The sequence below is a fragment of the Haliotis cracherodii genome, unplaced genomic scaffold (genome assembly GCF_022045235.1).
Source record: "Haliotis cracherodii isolate W230 unplaced genomic scaffold, xgHalCrac1.p SCAF_14, whole genome shotgun sequence".
Taxonomy (NCBI): domain Eukaryota; kingdom Metazoa; phylum Mollusca; class Gastropoda; order Lepetellida; family Haliotidae; genus Haliotis; species Haliotis cracherodii.
The window spans coordinates 28340373-28364335 of record NW_027266269.1 but is presented as its reverse complement, the minus strand read 5'-3'; the positions used below and the strand labels follow the sequence as shown (position 1 = coordinate 28364335).

The 23963-nt window shown below is 40.6% G+C and overlaps 1 protein-coding gene across 1 annotated transcript in view; it reads left to right on the top strand.

Moving 5' to 3' along the window:
* The window catches only part of LOC139461159 (putative leucine-rich repeat-containing protein DDB_G0290503), a 123797-nt gene that overhangs the window by 80279 nt on the left and 19555 nt on the right, over positions 1 to 23963 (top strand). The window contains exons 16-26 of the mRNA XM_071242722.1: positions 286 to 322; positions 1823 to 1879; positions 3633 to 3808; positions 6100 to 6153; positions 7894 to 8010; positions 8944 to 9063; positions 9554 to 9745; positions 13374 to 13463; positions 14967 to 16472; positions 20417 to 20648; positions 23318 to 23408. Coding sequence (XP_071098823.1) covers positions 286 to 322; positions 1823 to 1879; positions 3633 to 3808; positions 6100 to 6153; positions 7894 to 8010; positions 8944 to 9063; positions 9554 to 9745; positions 13374 to 13463; positions 14967 to 16472; positions 20417 to 20648; positions 23318 to 23408 — 2672 coding nt within the window. The remainder of the gene's footprint in view (positions 1 to 285; positions 323 to 1822; positions 1880 to 3632; positions 3809 to 6099; positions 6154 to 7893; positions 8011 to 8943; positions 9064 to 9553; positions 9746 to 13373; positions 13464 to 14966; positions 16473 to 20416; positions 20649 to 23317; positions 23409 to 23963) is intronic.

Sequence of the window (23963 nt, the reverse complement as noted above, 5' to 3'; positions counted from 1 at the left end):
AGATGGTAGTGTTTGTAGCCCAAAGTAAAGATCGGAATGTTTGTAACCCAAGTCACTGAACATGTTCAGCTGCAAGATCAGCAATAGAAACGAATAGTTTTCGTCCACTGGTCCTTATAATGATAACATATAGCAAACCCTTAAGAAGGCCAAATTTCTACTAGTCCTTATGATACCTTAAGTATGGGGCAGTTTGGCGAGGACAATAGGACTAGTACCAATTACTAACGCTGAAGATGGTTATGTATGTTTACAGCTTTTGACAGCTTGTTATTCATATTTCAGTCGAAGCCCGGCAGCAGGGCAAGCATCAAGGCCGACGGTAGGTGGCTCTCGTTTTTACCAGCGGGGTAGAATAGGTCTTCATCAACCCATGCTTGCTGTAAAAGGCGACTATGCTTGTTGTAAGAGGCGACTAACGGGATCGGGTGGTCAGGCTCGCTGACTTGGTTGAAGCATGTCGTCGTATCCCAATTGCGTGGAACGATGCTCATGACATCACTCACTGCGGCGTAAAACAACAAACCAAACCAAACCAAACCAAATTACCGGCATATTGAGTTCAGTCCTAGCCGAAAACAGCAGTGATGCTCAAACACCTTAAGTACTTCAACTGGATTTACAAATTCCAACATGAAGAACAGTTGCAATCATAATTCATTAATTCAAGGATTACAAAAATTGTACACAAAATACAAATAAGTGTGCACTACGTACAGTGTCCCATTACAATGGTACTTGCCTAATCTTACTAAAAGACAGATAATAAACTCCCGATAGGATACACCAAGATCTGGGGACAGGTCAGATGAAGCTTGAGTGAACTTTGATCACTCATCAAAATGAAGTCTGCATGGGTTCTTGTGCTAAGTAGAGCTCAGGTTCAAAACAATCTGGCTTCATTTATTTACTGCCTCGATTAGAAAATTTCGATTTCTGGCAAAGGAAACTGCCACAAAACATCCTTGTGTGTGTTGATGCCATGGCATTCACAAACGACTGGATGTATACAAACAATATTTACAGCAATATAACAGCATTCAGATTTCCCCAATTGATTTCATTTTGAAGATACAGAAATCGGATATCTTGCCTGACAGGTATACCGAGACTTTAGAGTGAGTATGTGAGTAAGTGTGGTTTTACGCCGCTTTTAGCAATATTCCAGCAATATCATGGCGGGGGACACCAGAAATGGGCTTCACACACTTTTAGCAATATTCCAGTGGCAGGTAACCAAGGCTCGACCCCGAATACCTGAGTAGAAAGTTCAGCTAACGCAACCTCCTTTGAAGGTATCTGATCAGAGTTATAGATCTGATTTTAATGAGACTGTTACCAATTAAATGCTGATTGACTAAAACCCAGTTGATATTTCCCATGTTAAAAACATCCAATTTTTTAAAATATTTTTAACAGGCCACTGGATTTATTATAAGAACTATGCCGATTTGTAACTCACCTGACAGAAATTCAAGTGAGCTTATGTCATGGCACTTTTTGTTGGGATTATCTGTTTGTTTGTTTGTTGTTTAATGCTGCACTCAGCAATATTCCAGCAAAATGACCACAGTCTGTAAATAATCCAGGCTGGACCTGACAATCCAGTGATTGACATCATGAACATCGATCAACGCAATTGGGATATGATGACATGCATCAAACCAAGTCAGCGAGCCTGATCACCCGACCCCGTTAGTCCACTCTTACGACTTACAGTGCTGTGGCACTATTATTTTCTTAAAATGTCTATGCACCACCTTGAGTTTTGTCATAGAAATAACAGGCTTGAGAATCAACATAAATGGCTCATTGTTCGCAGATCACAAAGACGATGTTGACGATGAAATAGTCGATATCACACAATACACACCAGCAGGTAATCGGGTCAACACGTAGAGGGACAGTGTGTACTAACCTACATTAACTTGGTTTCTTACATAACGTGTCATGTGTTCTCATTTGTGACGTGGTTGATGTACAGTATCGTTCAGATCTTTTTTAGAAATCTCGTTTGCATGATTTTATGGATGTTTTACTGAACAATTGAAGTATTTTTTATGCATTGTTTTTTACATTTAACAGTGTCATATAATTTTTTATCCTAATAAACCATTATGTATTTTTTTTAAAGACAATATTTTACAGTTTCATAAATTTTACCAAAATATATACACATGTAATATTTTACAATCAGAATAAGGCATGTAATATTAATTTACTTGAGCAGTATACTGATCTTGGGATGGGTACCCGGTAGTATTTAGAATAGATCTGCAGCAACCTATGTATGGCGAAAGAACTGACTAATAGATTAAGTGGTCAGACTTTATAGAGAATATATATCTCCTTTTCCCCTGTCACGAGATGAGAGAAACATGATGTTTCATGAGCCACAAGAAATATCCTATTTATTATATACGTTTTGTGTAGTTTTCTCCCGGAAAATTAAATTATTTCATTACAAAGGTAAAACCTTGAAATGTAAATTCTCCCTACCTAACACACAGGGACGGCTCACCACCCCTTGTATTTGCGACTAAAAAAGTAGTTTGCAAAATCTTTAAAAATGTTAAATTGTATCCATGTGGGGAACAAACCTAGGTCTTTGGCTGAAGGAGCCAATCCTTTACCACGTGGTTAACCCGCCCCAAAATAGTATAGAACTTCTTTTTCATCAACATATACTAATTTAGAAAACATAGACACAAAAAACTAGAAAAAATTGATAATTTGATTTAGAATCATTATTAATTTCATATTTAGTTAATAACTTCATGGATTGATTCATGTTTATAAAGCTGTGATTGTTTGGTTTTAAAATATGTACCCTTGTTATTTGTTTCAGTTTATCAGGTTAGATTCAGAGTAATAACATCAGTTATAGTTGGAATCAGTTTGTAGTCCAGTCTTATGTTTTACTAACACATTATCGGCGGACGACAGGTGGACGTCATTATCAGCTAATCCTTGCAGTTTTGTGAAGTCAGAACTTCTTTTTTTTTATTGTACCATTTGATTTGCTGTTGGTGCAACTAAACATGGACATAGAAAAGGAATAGAAAAGATTGAACAAACAACAAAAGTAGTTCTAAAATGAAAAGACTGTGCCTAGACAAGGCAGAGAGGCAGAAAGTTTCAGATTAGTCTTTTTATGTATCGATTTAATTCCCCTATGGGAATGAACAGAAAAGAACATTCATAAATATGTGATCAAATCTAAAGTGTTAAATGAGATTTGAAACCCCAAAATATCAAGTTTTATATTTAATACTCTAAAGAAGTTAAAGAGCACATCATGACAGATTAACTATAGTAATATGAAAGAATGGGGTGTGAATATTCACAGTATATCTTATTAATCATCTTGTTGTAGCTAAATGTTTTTATGTGACTCTGGGCTGTGATCCAGTTTATTCTGATAATCTGTTGTATTTTCAGTGTATTTTCCTGTTCAACCAGGCAGCTTCTTAGCAGACTTTGTATTCTGTGGAATGAAGAGTTTCTAGATCTTTAACCAGGCAGCCATTTTGTTTTTGAGAGTAAAAGTGTTCAATATCAGTTTCTTTTGCTTTTCTCATTCTGTTGTCTGCAGATTCAGGTTTTGACTGACCATGTTCCCAATGTTGTAGATGCCAAGGAGTACGCAGAGGCTGCCGTGCAGGACGAAGGAGGCAACCCTTCCACGGCCAGTGTGGAGAAAACTGTAGCTAAGGGGAGACGATCCAAGACAGGCCTGGCACCAGTTCGGGAGACAGATGCTGCAGAGTATGACAACGCATTCGACCTGTCTGATGATGCATCATGGGTATGTGACGCTTGTTGACACTGAGAAACTTGGTCAAGGTTCAAACAGATATTCAAGGACTTTTCAAGGCCAGCTGTCATTTTCAAGGCTTTTTAAGTTGGGTTATTAGCCTTGGTCTGTCAATATTTTGATTAAATCCAGCAGACTATGTATTAGTCGTAAGACCTAAAAAGGAGTGTTAACATCACACATTTTTCAACAAGATTTATTTTTCACCCAACAAAAGAATATATTATATCTGTCATGAATTCTTCATGGTCTTTGGCATACACATCTATCACCATGATAAATCTCTTTTAAACATCTTTTGGTACATATTTTTTATGTGTTTTAATACTCTGATTAACAAGTATATATCATTTTGTACAAATTCAAGGCTTTTCAAGCTATTTTGGTGATTTTCAAGGCTGATAAAGTAGACTTGACAAATCAAGGCTTTTCAAGAGGGACCTTACAATTCAAGGCTTTTTCAAGCTAGTATGGAGCCTGTTAATAAAAATTAGACACTGTTGGTACAGTGATATTGTACTTGAGTTTTCATGTTGCCATCTCACCCAGTATATATTGACTGATGTTCATACAATCAGCCTAAGGCTTGAGGATTCCATCTGTGACCTGATTGATGCTGTGTCATCACACCCTGTAAATAAGGATCATTCATAGGCATGGCACCTCCTGACGCCTTGCTCATGCTTAACTTTAAAGCTGTCACCCTCCAGCCCCTCACTACCACTCCCTCCCTCCACCCTCCTCACTAACTCTTTCCTTCCATCCTTCCCTCCCTCCCCGCTCAATCTTTCATCCCTCCCTCTCTACTCTTTCCCTCCCTCTCTCACTCACTCATTACTTCCTTCCTTCCATCCCTCTCTCCCTGCCTCACTCATTCTTTCATCACTCCCTCTCTACTCTCTCCCTCCCTCACTCACTCACTCATTACTTCCTTCCTTCCATCTCTCTCTCCCTGCCTCACTCATTCTTTCATCACTCCCTCTCTACTCTCTCCCTCCCTCACTCACTCACTCATTACTTCCTTCCTTCCATCTCTCTCTCCCTGCCTCACTCATTCTTTCATCACTCCCTCTCTACTCTTTCCCTCCCTCTCTCACTCACTCATTACTTCCTTCCTTCCATCTCTCTCTCCCTGCCTCACTCATTCTTTCATCACTCCCTCTCTACTCTCTCCCTCCCTCTCTCACTCACTCACTCTTTCCTTCCAGCCTTCCCTCCCTCCCCACTCAATCTTTCATCCCTCCCTCTCTCCCTCCCTCACTCACTCACTCTTTCCTTCCCTCACTCCTCACTCATTCTTTCATCACTCCCTCTCTACTCTTTCCCTCCCTCTCTCACTCACTCATTACTTCCTTCCTTCCATCCCTCTCTCCCTCCCTCACTCACTCACTCTTTCCATCCCTCTCTCCCTCCCTCACTCACTCACTCACTCACTCACTCACTCTTTCCTTCCATCCCTCTCTCCCTCCCTCACTCACTCACTCACTCACTCTTTCCTTCCATCCCTCTCTCCCTCCCTCACTCACTCACTCACTCACTCTTTCCTTCCATCCCTCTCTCCCTCCCTCACTCACTCACTCTTTCCTTCCTTCACTCCTCACTCATTCTTTCATCACTCCCTCTCTACTCTCTCCCTCCCTCTCTCACTCACTCATTACTTCCTTCCTTCCATCTCTCTCTCCCTGCCTCACTCATTCTTTCATCACTCCCTCTCTACTCTCTCCCTCCCTCACTCACTCACTCATTACTTCCTTCCATCTCTCTCTCCCTGCCTCACTCATTCTTTCATCACTCCCTCTCTACTCTCTCCCTCCCTCACTCACTCACTCATTACTTCCTTCCTTCCATCTCTCTCTCCCTGCCTCACTCATTCTTTCATCACTCCCTCTCTACTCTCTCCCTCCCTCTCTCACTCACTCATTACTTCCTTCCTTCCATCTCTCTCTCCCTGCCTCACTCATTCTTTCATCACTCCCTCTCTACTCTCTCCCTCCCTCACTCACTCACTCATTACTTCCTTCCTTCCATCTCTCTCTCCCTGCCTCACTCATTCTTTCATCACTCCCTCTCTACTCTCTCCCTCCCTCACTCACTCACTCATTACTTCCTTCCATCTCTCTCTCCCTCCCTCTCTCATTCTCTCTTTCCTTCCATCTCTCTCTCCCTCACTCACTCACTCTTTCATTCCTTCCATCCCTCTCTCCCTTACTCACTCTTTCCATCCCTCCCCACTCACCATTTCCTTCCTTCCCTCACTGACTCCCTCTACTGGTGTGTTGCAGGCTGCAGTGCCCAGTGACCAGGTGTCTGGGAGGTTCACACAGTACAGGAAGCTGGTGGGTATTCTCCAACATTCGTATCAAGTTGAGAACACTGAAATGAGTTGATTCATGTTAACCTGTCTTGTTTAATCGGTCACACAATGACAACAGAGGATGGCTAGAACTTGTATTGACAAAGTCCAGCAATGACCAGCTCATATCCTAAGATTGTTTGTTTGTTTGTTGTTTAACGTCGCACTCAGCAATATTCCAGCTATATGATGGCAGTATGTAAATTTCAGGCTGTCAGCATAAACCATGAAATTCATCTTTCAACTCTTTTTTTCACCAAAGTAATATACTGATAAATGTCATTTGGAAGTAATGTTATCCTGATAAATGACATTTTGAATTACCGTATTCGACGTAATAAGCACCCCCTCTCTAATAAGCGCCCCCGCTCTAATAAGCGCCCATGGCGATATTTGCTAATACACTGTATATTGGCTAGTGAACAATCCCAATTAGCACCCCTTCCAATTGATCAATATACACAAGACTTATTTATTCGCGTATAATACACACTCGTGTGTTATATGCACCCTTTCAACTCACCAAAATAATATTTTAATAAGAGCCCCCTATTCCTAATTTTGAGAGCGCCCTGGGTGCTTATTACGTCGAATACGGTAATTGAGTCTGGACCAGACAATGCAGTGAGTGATATAAGCATTGATCTTCGCAGTTGGGACACGATGACATGTCGCCTCTTACAACATGCATAGTCGTAGGCTGCCCAGACCTACTCTAACATGGATCTTCACGGGTCCATATCCTATGAGCATGGGAAGTACATGTACATAGATTTGAACATGAGATTCACAACATCAACAAGGACGAAGCTTGTATGTGTAATAGCCAGCGCTGGTGTGTTTCTCAGAGTTTTTGAACTTCCGAAACAAGAGCAAGGGAAAATTACATGTGTGCTTCATGGAAATTTATAAATAATGCGCTCAGGGTTTTAAAAGATGCAAAATATTGCATCTTCTTTTCAAAATATTCCGTCATCATTCAGAATTTGGGTGCCCATGTCATGATATAAGGAAGAGTAACATAGTGTGAACACTATAATTTGACAAATATTCATATTTTGTGAATAGGTTTCAAACTTTCAATTACTTTTTGAGTTTTAATGCGGACCTGCAAGTATTATGTTGAGAAAAACATGTCTGTTCATTCATGGAAACCTTGCTAGAGTACGAAAGGTGTTCGGAAATAGGTGACGTCACTCGAGTGCAGCACAGGTTTATAGACAAGGTAATGGAGGTCACGTCTTTTATCAAGGATTTGTTTTCTTTCGGAATGTAGCTGAATTCTATGTTGAAAACATCACCTACTAGTATGAAGCAGAATTTGAGTTTTGATTCACTCATACCTCGAAATATAGGCAATGCCATCTTAACTGTTCGAAATCAGGGAACGTCAAGATATACCATAAGAGTCCTGTATTCCATGAACACTAACTGTGTGGACCCGTAAAGATCCGGGGTAGAACAGGTCTTCAGCAACCCATGCTTGCCGTAAAAGGCGACTATGCTTGTCGTAAAAGGCGACTAACGGGATCGGGTGGTCAGGCTCGCTGACTTGGTTGATGCATGTCATCGATCCCAGATGCTCATTATATTAATCACTGGATTGTCTGGTCCAGACTCGATTATTTACAGACCGCCGTCATGTAGCTGGAATATTGCTGAGTGTGGCGTTAAACAACAAACGAAACCAAAAAACTAACTGTGTGGCTTGAACTCCTCACAGTGTCAGCGGCGTGTGGCGGAGCTGGAGGAACAGCTGCAGCTGACCCAGGCCAAGACCCAGAGGAAGGTCAGCACACTGAAGGCCCAGTTCCAGGAACACAAGGCCAAGTGGGAGGCCGTGAGTCTTTGTTTTGTTTTGGTTTGTTTGTTTGTGTTGCATGGCAAATTGGAAAATATAGTCATTTTGTTTATTTTCTTAAATTCAGAGGTATTTTAACTCTGTTTTTATGTTGCTTTCAATGAAAGTATGTAACCAAAGCATTAAAGTCTCTTCCTGTTTATTGGTCCTGTTATCAATACAAGTCCTCAGCTCAGCCATAGCATTAGTTATTATGATATTAAAATGATTTTTAAAAATTTTATGTTCCATTTTGACATTTGCTACAGATTTTGGCCTCTATATGGAACCAAGGTCATTTTGAGTTTCATAACATCAATGGTATAACACAGACAACACACACATGAGCATGAGTAGTAAATAGTGCACAGAAGCACTACATCTTACTTATTGCTATCTGAACAGGAAGTCATATGTATTCGACTGTTGTGAGCTTGAGGCATGGTTCATGTGACCATTTAAGAGTGAGTATGGTTTTATGCCGCTTTTAGTAATAATCAAGCAATATTGCGGTAGAGGACACCAGAAATGGGCTTCACACATTGTACCCTTGTGGGGAATCGAAACCGGGTCTTCAGCGCGACAAGCGAACACTTTAACCACTAGGCTACCCAACCTCCATGACCATTTAGGAAGTCACATGTATTTGACTCTTGTGAGCTTGAGACATGGATCATATGACCATTTGGGGGCACGGGTGTCCCAGTCGTCTAAGGCACCGTGATTCGCTGTGCAGAGTTGCTTCCCTTGGGCACGCCAGAAACCTATGATTGTGGGTTCGAATCCCGGTTCGCCCCGATTATGTTTCTAGGTTTGTCAGCACCATACCCATGCTTGTAGGTTTCACCAAAGTGTCAAACGTCTAAGACCTGCATCACTTCGGGCTTTCCTCCCACACTCTGTGATGTGGATCGTGCAATGTTTAATTTCCAGGAGAGGAAGTTGCTGTTCGAGCAGGTGTCGCAGGCTCACAAGCTCCAGACGGAGGCCGAGAAGGAAGCAGATGCAGCTATGACACAACTGGAGGATTTCATCAATGAGCAAGAGAAGCTGGTGAGAAAGGAAATAGGAACACCAGCTTGTTTAGGGAGTTCATGGTATAATAAACATTTGTGCTATATAAATTGGAAAACAGATCGGTTCCAGATCAGGGCCTTGTACCACAAAGAGACCTCAGGGACCGACCGTTTGATATTTTGGGGGTTGGGGGGTGATTTCTCAAACAAAAAGATAGAAAATTCTTGAAAAAAATATTTATGCTTTAGACTGTTGAAAAAAAAAAAAATTCCCTGCCACCAATATTACATTGTAGCAAGACGTTTGTCTTTGAGGATGAGTTACACCTTTAAGATGGGTAGTCGAGATGGATGGCGGAGGTACACCTTTAAGATGGGTGGTAGAGCTGGATGGGAGGGGTACACCTTTAAGGTGGGCTTTAGAGGTTGATGGGAGGGGTACACATTTAAGAGGGTTTTTTCTGTCTCGCAGCACATGGCGGTTACTGAGCAATAAGTTACTGAGCACATTAAAAAAATCATTTCAGGAGCTTGATGAAGAGTCAAAGAGACAGGGAATCCTGGGAAAGACTGACACCGTTGCTATGGAAGCCAAGGCAACTGCTGCCAAGCAACAGGGGGAGTCAACAACAGATGGAGCGATGGCAGCCCAGCCCGCCAGGTCTGAGGACACAGAACATGATCTGAGGACACTTCTACAACAGACTGATGATGCTAAGGTAAGGGAGAGCACTCTGTTGTCAGTCATGTATCAGGGGAGAGTACTCTATTGTCCGTAAGGCAGTAGGGGAGATTACTCTATCATCAGTCAGGTATCAGTTGAGAGTACTCAATTTTCAGCATGGCAGCAGGGGAGAGTACTCTGTTATCTGTAAAGCAGCAGGGGAGAGTACTCAATCATCAATCGAGTATCAGGGGAGAATACTCTATCGTCAGTAAGGCAGCAGGGGAGCTTAATCTCTATCTTCAGTAAGACAGCAGGGGAGAGTACTCAATTGTCAGTCAGCAAGCTCCTTCCCAGCGCGTGACACCTTCGTTACACTCTCGGTAACATCGCTGCCACCAGTGTGGGCGCGGCCATTTCAAGAATCTTGAAATTTGCCCTCCAACCCCATATGTAGTAACGTTTATACTTTTGTTTATGTCTTTGGGAATGCCATCATATTTCAATTTGAAAAGGTTTACGACTGACCAGGTTTTCCAGATGAATTTACTTTGTTGTTTTGATGATCAGATTGGTTCGAGATTGCAGACTAACGGAAAATAAACCAACTTTTCCCTTACATTCTTACTATATCAATAACACGATAGTTTTAATGAAACAGAAATTCAAATTGACAAACGAAGAAAGTAATTTAGCAGCGATAAGTGTATTCGGCGTCACAACAGTCGTCACTTGTTTTGTAAACATAACGGTCATTCGGTTGCGAGTTCAACTCCAAGCATGGTTGTGGCCACCTATTCACAGTTGGGAGTTTTGACTGGTGGCAGCGATAGTATAGAGAGCTCCGGGAACGTACTATCGCTGTGAGGAGCTTGGTCAGTCAGGTATCAGGGGAGAGTACTCTATCATCAGTAAGGCAGCAGGGGAGAGTACTCTGTAGTCAGCCAGGCAGCAGGGGAGAGAACTCTGTTGTCAATAAGGTTATGGGGGAAAGTACTCTATCATCAGTAAGGCATCACAGGAGAGTACTCTATTGTCTGTAAGGCAGCAGGGGAGAGTACTCAATCACCAATCAGGTAGCAGGGAAAGTACTCTATTGTCTGTAAGGCAGCAGGGGAGAGTACTCAATCACCAATCAGGTAGCAGGGAAAGTACTCTATTGTCTGTAAGGCAGCAAGGAAGAGTACTCAATCACCAATCAGGTAGCAGGGAAAGTACTCTATCATCAATCAGGTAGCAGGAAAAGTACTCTATTGTCTGTAAGGCAGCAAGGAAGAGTACTCAATCACCAATCAGGTAGCAGGGGAGAGTGCTCTTCAGTCAGGCAGCAAGGGTGAACTGTTGGAAGGAGCTCTAGACAGATAGAAGGTGTGTACAGTTGGAGAAGATTGGCAGATGGTGTATAGTGTGAGAGACCATTCCATTCAGGTAGCAGGCATGTAAAGTTGGAGAGTTTTATTCATGCAGCAGCTAGGGGTGTAAAATGAGAGCAATATTAGTGGGATGCTATGTAAAGTAAGAGAGCTCTATTCAGGGCTGCAGGGAATAAAAGTGGGAGTGTACCGGGGACTGGTGTAAAATTGGAGAGAGCTCCATTTATCAAAAATCAAATCATCAGTTGTCAAAGAATCCCATGTTAAAACAAGAAATGAACCTTTGTGCTGCATCAGCAAGGCGAACCAGTGACATCAGAGTCCAGAAAGTCCAGTGTGGTCAGCTCCATGGACTCAGTGTTACAGGTGAAGAGGCCCTATGGAGACAGGGTCACTCAGCCTGGTGACCATACACTCCTTGGTAAAATCAATGTTGAGAACAGGGCTCCTGACAGTCACGTTCGGACAGCTGTTGTACATCAAGAAATAACGCATGGTGGAATCATTACAAAGTTACTGACCCCTCACAATGCAGTTATTCAGGTGTTGACTCCGGGAGAAACTCTTGTAGATCCTGTGAAAGATGTACAAAGGGAGACAACTGCATTTTTGCTCTCCGAAAGGGGAATAACTCATGCCGATGGTGTGTCAGAAATCACACAGGATGAGGGATATTCCACAGTGCCTGATTGGCATGACGACACAGTGGCTGAATATCAGAAAGAAGTGATCAGTTCGGATGGCCTTGATGAAGGGGAGATTACTCAGGGAGGCCAAGAGGAAGCAACTCTCATTGATCCTGATAGTATCTCACTTGAATTTGCTGCACCAGAAAAGGTTACCATGAGTTGTCATTGATGTGAATTTGACCTTGGAGTGTGGATATCTGTCTTGTTGAACAAGCACCAATAATTCACCAAGTTTTATAATGAGCAACACTGTTATGTTTGAGTGAATGCACACACGACCAGTGACTGTTTCAATGATATGTGTCATACATGCACAATTTAATCTAACCTCTGAATGTCTTTCCATTACATGTGTGATGCCGCAGTCCATTATTCAACTGCTACCATCTTAATATTTCCTTATTCATTTTAGTTTGTAAAGTTGCAACATACAATCATTCACAACATATTGCATTCTCTCAGTTATCAATATTCAAATTTCTGTATTAACAGTTGATTGGTACTGATAAATGTCATTTTGAATTTATGTTATACTGATAAATGTCATTTGGAATTAATGTTATACTGATAAATGTCATTTTGAATTAATGTTATACTGATAAATGTCATTTGGAATTAATGTTATACTGATAAATGTCATTTGGAACTAATGTTTTACTGATAAATGTCATTTTGAATTAATGTTATACTGATAAATGACATTTTGAATTACCGTATTCGATGTAATAAGCGCCCCGCTCTAATAAGCGCCCATGGCGATATTTGCTAATATATTGGCTAGTGAACAATCCCAATTAGCACCCCTTCCAATTGATCAATGTACACAAGACTTATTTATTTGCGTATAATAAACACTCGTGTGTTATATGCACCCTTAATTATGGGGAATTTAATTCTGGAAAAATATATCTGTTGTACATAAACATTTCAGGCTGTCAGCATAAACAACGAAATTTATCTTTCAACACTGTTTTTTTCACCAAAATGATATTTTAATAAGAGCCCCCTGTTCCTAATTTTGAGAGCGCCCTGGGCGCTTATTACGTCGAATACGGTAATATTATACTGATAAATGTCATTTAGAATTAATGTTATACTGATAAATGTCATTTTGAATTAATGTTAGTATTTCAATCAATAGGTCAGAGTTAGTCCACAGCAACGGATGCTTGTCTTGATAGGTGACCAATATCCTTGATTGTTTAACTGACTATATCAATCACTGGATTGTCTGGTCCATAATTCTGCTGAGTTTTGGCATTAAACAAAGTAATTGTCCAGAATGTGAAGTGTCCAGACTAATCAGGTTTTACTGTAGTAACTTCTTGCACAGACCCATTAAGATCCAGTTCAAAATTGGTCTTCAGCATCCCATGTTGTCGTAAGAGGCGATTAACAGGATCTGATGGTCAGGTTCGCTGACTTGGTTGATGCAGCTCATCGTATAGATAGATACTCATGTCAAAGACAATCACTGGATTATCTGGCCAAGACTCGCTTGTCAAATATTTACAGACTGCCATCATATAGCTGGAATATTGCTGACTGCGGCATTAAACAACAGCCAAATAAAACTATCACAGAACGTAGTGAAGCACTAAATATGTGTGTTGTTTACCAGGTCCAGGAGCTGAATTCCAGGATGACTACATCGGGAGCCATGTCGGCTCCACCTGCTGTTGAGGACGATGAAGTGGAGCCTGCAGACAAGGTGAGCTTTGGTCCTTCTGGAGATTCAGAAAGTCATTTTGATCTTCCTCTTTCAGACTTTCATTAGTGCTACAGAATATGTTGTGGTTCTGATGCCTTGGAGTTCTCATTTCCTTTCAACGGCAGTCTGTGCCCAAACTGTTGTCCACTGACCTGAACATATTCTTCCGAATCTTTCTGTTAGGAGACTTTATACATATATAGGCTGCCTTAGACGGAAGAGTATGTGTGTGAGTGAGTATATGGTTTTACGCCGCCTTTAGCAATATTCCAGCAATATCACGGCGGGGGACACCAGAATTTGTCTTCACACATTGTACCCATGTCGGGAATCGAACTCGGGTCTTCGGCGTGACGAGCGAAAGCTTTAACCACTTGGCTACCCGACCGCCCCCTTAGATGGAAGGAAAGGAGGATGTGGTAGTACAGCATATTACAAATGTCAAAGTTTAAAGATTCAGAAAGTGGTTAAAAGTAGGAAAGTTGTAGGACATGTTTAGATGGCTTACAACTTGCCCTTTCCTTTGATATACCAACACGTTTTTTCCTTCTGAGATGAAGATGAAATGCAATATGTATTACTGAAATGAGTGAAGAAATTTCATTTTTCTGTGTACAAATTGGTGACCCAGGACCATTTATACTGTCTTTATCTAAATCTCCTAAAATATCAGCTTGTGTCAAGGACTCCATATATTGGGAAAATGCTTCCCCAAATGCTCTTTGTTTTAAAACGTTATGGTTAACGTAAATAAAGTTGTTCAAATATGCACAAACAGGAATCCTCATGAATTGAATCATTTAGCTTGTGTATGCAAGACCTCACCACTTACAAACAATACTTAGAACCACCACATATTAGGTCTTTGAAAGGCATTTAGAAGTGATACACATAAGGAAGAGAATTTATGGATGTCAGCTTCTTTATTATGAGGAACACAACGTTTCGGAGTAGATGCTTACTCCTTCATCAGGTGAATGAATGATGAAGGAGTAAGCATATACTCCGAAACATTGTGGACGTCGGGTAGCCTAGTGGTTAAAGTGTTCGCTCGTCACGCCGAAGACCCGGGTCCGATTCCCGACATGGGTACAATGTGTGAAGCCCATTTCTGATGTCCCCCGCTGTGATATTGCTGGAATATTGGTAAAAGCGGCATAAAACCATACTCACTCACTCACTCACTCCGAAACATTGTGTCACCACATATTAGGTTACCATCTTGAATCTTGTTCATGATCTTTGGCACAAAATCTCTATCTGCATTGTAACAAATGTTATATTTGGGTTAACACTAGTGTGGGTTCAAATCCCAGATGGGACTCAACCCAAAAAAGTACAAGAATTTGTACATTACTGAGAAATTGTAATCCCAGCTATAACATTTGTTACATCTGACCACTTTCAGAAAGGCATTGTATTTTCTATCTGCATTGTTAAACCAAGATTTTCATGCATGTTGTACAAGGCAAACTTTGATCATTACGTGTTTCCCCAACAAAGATTCCTCTCAAGCTTGACACAAAGGAGCCAGCCCCTAGAACTAAGCAGGTAGGCCTGGAGAATCACCTGCAGGAGCTGGTCCACCCACTGGGACTCTCTCTGAAACATCAGCTCAGTACGGTGGAGGAACTCTTTGACCACATGTATTCTGAGCAGACTCTTGGATCTGACAAGACGGAAAGAATGAAGGGGGTTCCCGATATTGTAGTGAACTCTGCCTTCCACAGTAAGCACATGGCTCCAAGTCTCTACAACCAGGACAGTCTGACAGTGCCCAAGCTGAACCTACCTAATGCTTCGTCTGGATCTAGTAAATATTTTGGTCAGAATATGTTGGGGAATATGTTGGAAAAGATGTCTGATTCAAAGTTGAGAATTTGTAGGATTCCGTCGGAAGTTGTCCAGAAGACATCCAAGGGTGTGCCTATAACAGGGGTACAGGTCATTGTGACTCCAGTAACCCAGATGCTTCACTCTGTACGAGCAAAGGAGGTCGTGACGGACATGATGAATGAAGACACGATTGATGGACAGACGGGAAGTCTGGTATCAGATGAGAAGAAAGTTGTGGAGAGTGACTGCGATGGTTCCCGTCAACATCATGCAACAGGCTCAGGAAATTTAGAAGAGAAAAAAACTGACAGTTTGGATCACGAAAATTTGCAAAATGTAAAAACTACCGATGCAAAGATTGTTGACGAGGATTCAAGAAATCTGATTGGTCATGACCACCATACAGACACTGACATTAATGAGAGGGATAGTTCAGAAAATAAACATGAGGGTAAGAAAAGTGATGAAAATGATGTCATCGATGCGACCGTCAAAGAATTGGAGGAGAGTGACCAAATAGATCCATCCAATCACCATCAGTATCCTGACACGGGTAGACAACAATACCAGAGTGAGATTATCTTAATTGATGGTTTTCCATACATTGTACAAAGAAGACACTCGCCAGAAGACAAAAAGGATGAGTCGGTTAAAAATATGAATTATTATGATTCAGGAATTGATGCCACTGATGTTGATAATAGTAGCTCCACATTGGATATAGCGGATGACAAATCACAAGACCTTTCGCCGAAGAGTTCTTGGAGCGAACTGGAGGCAAACCGAGGCTTCAGTAGCATTTTAGAGAGTCAGCACACCAAATCCTTACCTCCAAGCCAGCAGATTACAGTGAAGAACCTCAAGAAGATGATGACTCAGGCATCAGTTGTGGACAAGCAGGACAAGCTTCTTGAGATGGTTCGAGTATTTGTCCAGTCTTTCACAGCAGGTCAGGACTTGACCGATGACCAGAAGGTTCGGACCAGCACTCTTGTTGCCCTGGCAACCCTGATGGTCATGGAGGAGAATGAGCTGGGGTTGTCCAGTGGGAAGGTGCTGGGCATGTTTGGAAGGCTGATGTCCGAGGATCTGGATGCTCTGGTTGCGGGATTCCGTGATGAGCTGGACTGTGAGGAAGAAGCTGCTTCTCTGTCCGACCTGTATGGAGACGAGGTTGGTGGAGTGTTGAAGCACACAGTTTGGAAGTCCCTTCACTCGTTTGTACAAGATTGAGACACTGTTTTGAAGGATTTTGTGTGCTGTTTGATTTCTTGCATGTCACTTGAAGTTCCAACATCGTTCACCTCACATTGAAAATGGTCACTGTAATGATTGTTTTTGTTTATATTAACAATGTTGCATTATTTAAAGCATCTTTTGAAATCTGAAGCACTGAACTTTTAATACCGTATTCGACATAATAAGCACCCAGGGCGCTCTCAAAATTAGAAAGAAGGGGCTCTTATTAGAATATTATTTTGGTGAAAAATTTCGTGGTTTATGCTGACAGCCTGAAATGTTTATGTACGACAGATATATTTTTCCAGAATTTAATTGCCCATAATTGAGGGTGCATATAACACACGATTGCGTATTATACGCGAAAAAAATAAGACTTGTGTAAATTGTTCAATCGGAAGGGGTGCTAATTGGGATTGTTCACCAGCCAATATATTAGCAATTATCGCCATGGGCGCTTATTAGAGCGGGGTGCTTATTACGTCAAATACGGTATGTTCCTTTAAACTGAACACTAGTGGATGAGATCCGCATGTTCCTTCTCATACAAGAGACCTGTTTGCATTTTGGAGGTGGTGTGGTGCCCATGTCAGTCCTAGGTCTCGGTAGAGACACGATATATTTTTTGCATCATTGAGCTTGAGTTGTGTTTGTGGGGCTCAGATCTACTTGCTCATTTGCCCAATCCTAGTAGTCTTCCTCTTAAGAATCCAACCTTGGTCATAACATAAGTTAGGTGTAGGGGGTTTTATGAGCTGAATGGGGGTTGTCCTCTACGAGAACTAAGGACATTGAACTCGTTTCAACCTGTAACCCTACGAGTGACATGTAACAAGTTTATCATTACATGTACACAAATACAGAGATTTATTTTTGGTGAAATATGTTTGTTTGAAATATATGATCTTTTGTACGACGTCATTGGGTACGGCATGGTAACTCAAATGTGAACAGGGTCGTCATTAAGAGACAAGCTTATGACGTCATTTCAAACACTATGACGTCATGATGTCTAGCGAATGATATATTTTGAGGGGAAAACCTTAGAACAATTTAATATTTTCTTGAACATATCTTTTCATCCCCAGCAACACGTTTAGCGGGGGTATTAATATGAACACAGTGCATCTGTCTGTCCGTCTGTGCAAGATGTCATTTCCAGAGCAGATTCTTGAAAACCGTTCTGTATTTCTTAACCAAACTTGGTACATAGATAGGTCTAGTGGTAAACTGGTGCCTTTTGATAGTTTGGGTTTTCGAAAAATTTAAATGGTGAGTTTCCATGGCAATAAGTTAAACTTTGCCTGGAAATGGTGGTAGTGCTCCTTACCATAGCAGAACTTGAAAACCGTACAATATTTCTTCATAAAACTTAGCACACAGATAGGTCTAGTGGTGAACTGGTGCCTTAGTTTTGAAATTTGAAAAAAATAATGTTTCGAGTTGTGCTTGTTTCCGGAGCTGATCCTACACAATGTGCAATATTTATTTCACTAAACTTAGCTCAAAGATATGTCTAGCGGTGAACTTGTGCCTTTTGATACAAAATTTATTTTTCAAGTATTTACCATTGCGGGGGATATTGATGTATCTTGTGTATTGAAACTACTTGACGTTCAATTTGTATTTGTGATGCACATGATTTCCTCTATTTCTCTGTTTCTACATCAACATTCATCATTTTCAAAATACACTGTCCGATATATATTTCCAATTTCCCTCTCCCTTCCCTTGAATTAAACGCAAAGTTTCTTGCTAACAAACAGACTTCAGAATCTGCTGTCACTCCAACTGAGGTTGGCCCGAAAGAACCTGATGAAGCATCTGAAGCTCCACCTGCTTCACATGACGATGACCCGGAACCCGGACCTCAAGATATAGAAAATATAAAAAGTCAGAAATCTTTTTCGAGTGCTGGCTCTCGCAAGTCAGCTGTGACCACACCATCTGTTAAATCTACAAGGTCCAAAAAATCAGTTCAAGCAAGATCTGACCATACTGACCCAGATCAAACTAGCCTAGAGCTGCCTAAATCTGGACCAGTTAGCCGTGCATCGCAAACGTCTTCAGGGAAAACTTCAAAAAGATTGACACCTAGCACTGACTTAAGGCCAGAAACTTCATCTGTCTCAGCTACTAGTGGTCTGCGAAGTTCACTTGAGGTTCCTCAGGTATTATCTCCCTTGAGGCTAGAGAGTTGTCTCCCTGTATATCCCAATGGTGGCAGTGACATGTACATATATTTTCACCATTATGTACCACATTAATTTGTGTGTTGCACTGTTTTGATGATTTTTGCATGCACTTTATGTTTAACATTTTAGTTTTTTTTCAGTTGTAGATATGCCCAGTGTAATGCAACAGAATATTTTCAAATGTATTTTGAAGAGCAGTGAAAACCCTTTTGACAAATCTTCTTCATGAAACTCTGTGCTATAATACCTATTGTGTTCTGTTGGTTTTTACCGCATGTCCAAATTACAGCAGTATAAAAACAGTGCTGATTTGTTTAAGGTAGAAAATTGAAAATTCTTGAAAGATTTGTTGTGAACCTTTGCTGTAACACTAAAATGAAAGGCAAGAGGCTTTTAAACGTAGATTTTTTAGTTGTTGTTTTTTTCTTTCTGATTTGGAAGTTATTGTTCAAATCACTTAACTTTCTAACATTTAAACTCTACAAACAGTGTGTAGAATGGCCCTGGATGATATGACGTAGTACATAGCACAGGTAACAAAAACACAAAAACTTTCAAAACATATTAAAAATATTCTGTACGAATTATTTGCATGCTGCATATTAGATACGTTAATGCTGCAATATTTATTTCAGATTGTGATCTAACTGCATGAATACATATAACTGTACCAAATCCTTAGCAATATTATATGTTTGATTATGCATGATGTCAAATTATTTGCTTTATCCTATACCCCTAATGTTGTACCAGTTAGGGAATGATGATATTCTGCCTATCATATATGCTTTTATACCTATTGCAATGCTGCTCATACACTAATGATTAATAGGATTGTTTATCACTGATATAACAAGCTAATGTTTCACATGAATTAGCATATTTTGTAGCTTTATAAATTTGAGTACATATTTTCATATATTATTTAAACTCATTATTATTCATTGAGTCTGGATCAGTAAACAAGCCTATAAGGCTTATGTTAATATCTCTCCAAATAAATATTGTGGATACGAAGTGATTTTCGGGAATGAAACTATTATTAAGACCTGAACGTTTGCCCTTAAGGCGACATTTTTATTATTTCCTATTTTACGGATTTCAAACTCAATTCAAAATTGAGGTAGGCAACTTAAAATAAAAAAACCTCTCAGATTTTGTTTTACTTGACTTTTTTCTTAAAAAGTTGGGTAGGTATAAAAAAAAATATTCTGGGGTAATAAAGTGGCAATATAATGATATTCATGTCATGGTAAAATGCATGAAAGACGCCATCATTTTGGCAGCATGGGCGACAATTAAACTGGTCACCTCCGCGCTTTGCGTTCAGACACGCTTTGATGGTATTAGAGTCAGAGTGACTTCCCTTTGCTTTTGACTCGACGAGGAAAAGATATCTATTTTTGTTTGAATTTTTATACATTTTTTAAGTAAAGCAGCAGTGATAAAAAAAGTAATAATTTGTATTTATATTATTCTTCAACATTTGGACTTTGACGCATCCGTAAACAATAAAATGTTGCCTAACACAGACCATAATGCTGCACCATTGGAACAAAAACATGGAGGAGGTTTGGAAGATTCAGATATAATTTATCCCTGTTTGAAATGAGGATGATACTGTTAGATTATGCTGATTGTGAACGGTATATTCAGCTAGTTTATGCCATGTGTGTTTCACAGTCTCCGGGTAAGGTAGATGTGACCGCTGAAGAAAACATTCGAGCATCGTCAGCACGTAGCAGGGCCTCGCTTCGGAATCAGTTCCGCCAAAAGCTGGTGGAAACGAAAAAAGTTGTGGATGAAAGACGGACAAAGTCCCCGGGAATGATGCTGCCAACCCCACGGTCCATGGAGGAAGATACTCTTCATCTCGATGATGAAGATGATGTTACTCTACCGGACGACCTGAAAGGTTAGTGGTGGACGCTAGGGGTGCACGATATAACAGATATATCGGTAAACGGAGGTTCACTCTTTCCACGATAAGTATCACAATATTTTTGTGATTTTAAATAGCAGAATTTATCATGTGTTTATTGTTATACACTTGCCAAATACCTGGAGCGTGCACCTAGAGCGCGCATTTGGAGCGTGCATCCGGAATGTGCATCCGGAACGTGCGTCTGTGTATATTTATTGAATGAATATTCCGTATTTTGGAAGATTTTTCGAGTTTTGGAATCATGCTCAGAAAAAAGTGTCCTCAGCAAATTCAGGTACAAAAATATTGGTTTGGTACAAATTTGAAATCTGAGATAAAAAATCACTGAACATGTTGATTTACTGTTTAAATTGTATTTCTTGTTCTGCCAGGCATTGTTTTACATGCAGGGGTTAATATTACCGTGTGTATTTTCTCATAAACTAAGCTGGTAACAGCAATCAGCTGTACCGTGCACATGTTTTCTCCAGATCTACCAGTAAAGTAAAGAATTACCCGGTGATATAGCTTCAAGAATTTTGATGCAGTGATCGGAAGAATTGTATCTGGAACTTTGTTTTATTAGGAATAATATATTCCAGTATCATCTTATTTTAGTTGCAGCTTTTACTATATATATTTAAGACATAAGCATAGCACATTAACACAGCTGATCACTATTGCTGAATATTTCTTACGTGTGGAACAGTTTGACCAGTCATCGTCGAGGCTCGCGATCGTGAAAACTTTGTTGACATAAAATAGTCAAAAACTACAAGTGTGACTTTTGACGAATCAAAGTATGGCAGTTATGATATTTTTATCCATTCTCTCTCAACTGAAGTTTGTTTCAAGGTGTCAGTAGGGTTAATCAAACAGTAGTTACTGTTAATAATGCAATCTCATTAAAATCAGATCTAAGTTCTCGCTGCCGCTGAACAAAGATCAGAGCACATCCCATTACGGGTAACGACAGAACGACCTTTCGCGAACTTTGACCGACCACTGAAATGACTAACAAGAAGTCGACATCAGCCGATTAGGAAGCAGCTTTCTCGAGCTTTACGGCACTCGTTTCAACCTGGCGACTTCTATTTCAGACTATGCTTTAAAAATATGTTGACACAGTTCTCGATTAAAATTTTGAAAACTGAACAAAAGAACATTCCGGAATGCCTAATAGATGGTCGGATTGTATGGCAGTGCTTCCCACGTACTGTGCAACGCCTCCTCTGTTCAGATGTTTATTACTTGCCCGTGAAGAGATCACCCGTTTAATAAACATACAGCTGTATTACACATTGTGTAATACTAAAACGCGTGCTTATGTACTCTCGGAACACGTTTCACGAACAAATATTGAAAACTCTCAACATCCCTTGGCGTATTCAACGACATTGTGTGTGGAGATGATAGATCGCTGGGAGGAGCTTATGCACACTCGATGACCCCAGCAACCTTGTTGCTAGGCTGACGTCACATGGCATTGTTTCGCCGATGGATCTTGCAACAAAAATTCAAGAAATTACGTCATCGGGTATTGTGACGTCATTGTAAACTTTGAGGTGCAAGGCCCCGTTCCACAAGGCGATCGTACTCTAGCGCAACGACAGTCGTTAGTCTAAGTTAAATTATGTGAGTTGTGATAGCCTTAGCACTACGATAATTTTGTGGGACGAACGCCTGAAATCTAAAGGTGGACCATTGTATGATATTAAATTCATACGTTTCAACTTTTGACGTGTTTGAAGTATCATTCTGTTAAACTCAATTGGATTATGCCATGGATCGTGTAGGTATCAGCCTATTTACAATCAACAGCATAATTCTAAAAACATTATAAATGACAAGTAATAAATAAAATACTAAACTCGCTCTCGTGTAAAACCAATTTTATGAAACTCGTGAATAGTTCTGGTATCTGACTCGCTTTCGCTCGTCAGATACCAGAACTATTCACTCGTTTCATAAAATTGGTAATACACGGGAGCTCGTTTAGTATTCTATATTTATCCCACGGAAGCGAGAGATAGACAATAACTTTAACGGAAACAGTCGTACGGGCCGTAGCAGTTGTTCGGAATACCCTGTGTTAACGTTTTCGAGGTTGCATGATTAGAAAACACATTCCGACTGTCACCTTCATGATCTGGTAAGCGACGTGTAGATTGGTCGGATGAAAGATCGTTCTGACGTGACCCGTAATGGTATGCCCTCAGATCTTTGTTCAGCGATAATGAGATTGTAAATAATGTTGAGCTGTGTGATCACTTCAAGTATTATAAGCCGAAAGTTTTTGAACAATATTGAATGAAATTTTGAATAAAATGAATAAAGTAGATTACAAACATTACAGCGTACCAGCATCTTTATTTGTTTTCTGTGTGAACTTCATTTCATACGCTGGTGTTTCAAAATTTAGATTTATTCAATATACATTTTGATACGTATCACAATTCAATCTTGTGCATTGTAAAATACTGGATACACCTTAAATATCCATTACCCACCCCTATAGTCGATGATGCCCATCTAAGTTTACTGTATTTCTTCAACTGAAAGCAGATTTAGGACAGCTATCATTGGAGTAAATACAGGTACCCATAAATCAGAGTGATGTTACAGTGCGATGTTACAATGTCTTATTTTCTCTCTCTCAGAGGAGTACAGACACAAGACACTGGACATCGGGACGTCACCTCCGCCCGGGATGAAGAGGGACGACACACTCGTCAGCATCACAGATGCCAGGTAAGAAGCATACACATGTGACAACTTACAAGCTGCTGCTATATTGCTCACTCGCTTGCTCGCTCACTCACTCACTCACTCACTCACTCACTCACTCACTCACTCACTCACTCACTCACTCACTCACATATCCACTCACTCACCCACCTACTCACTCACCCACATGTCCACTCACTCACTCACTCACTCACTCACTCACACATCCACTCACTCTCTCACTCACCAACATATCCACTCAATCACTCACCTACCCACTCACTCACCTACATATCCATTCACTCATTCACTCACTCACTCACTCACTCACCCACACATCCACTCACTCTCTCACTCACCAACATATCCACTCACTCACTCCCATATCCATTGACTCACTCACTCACCCGCATATCCACTCACTCACTCACTCACTCACTCTAAAACCCACTTACTCGCTCACCCACATATCCACTCACTCACTCACTCACTCACTCACTCACTCACTCACTCACTCACACATCCACTCACACATCCACTCACTCTCTCACTCACCAACATATCCACTCAATCACTCAC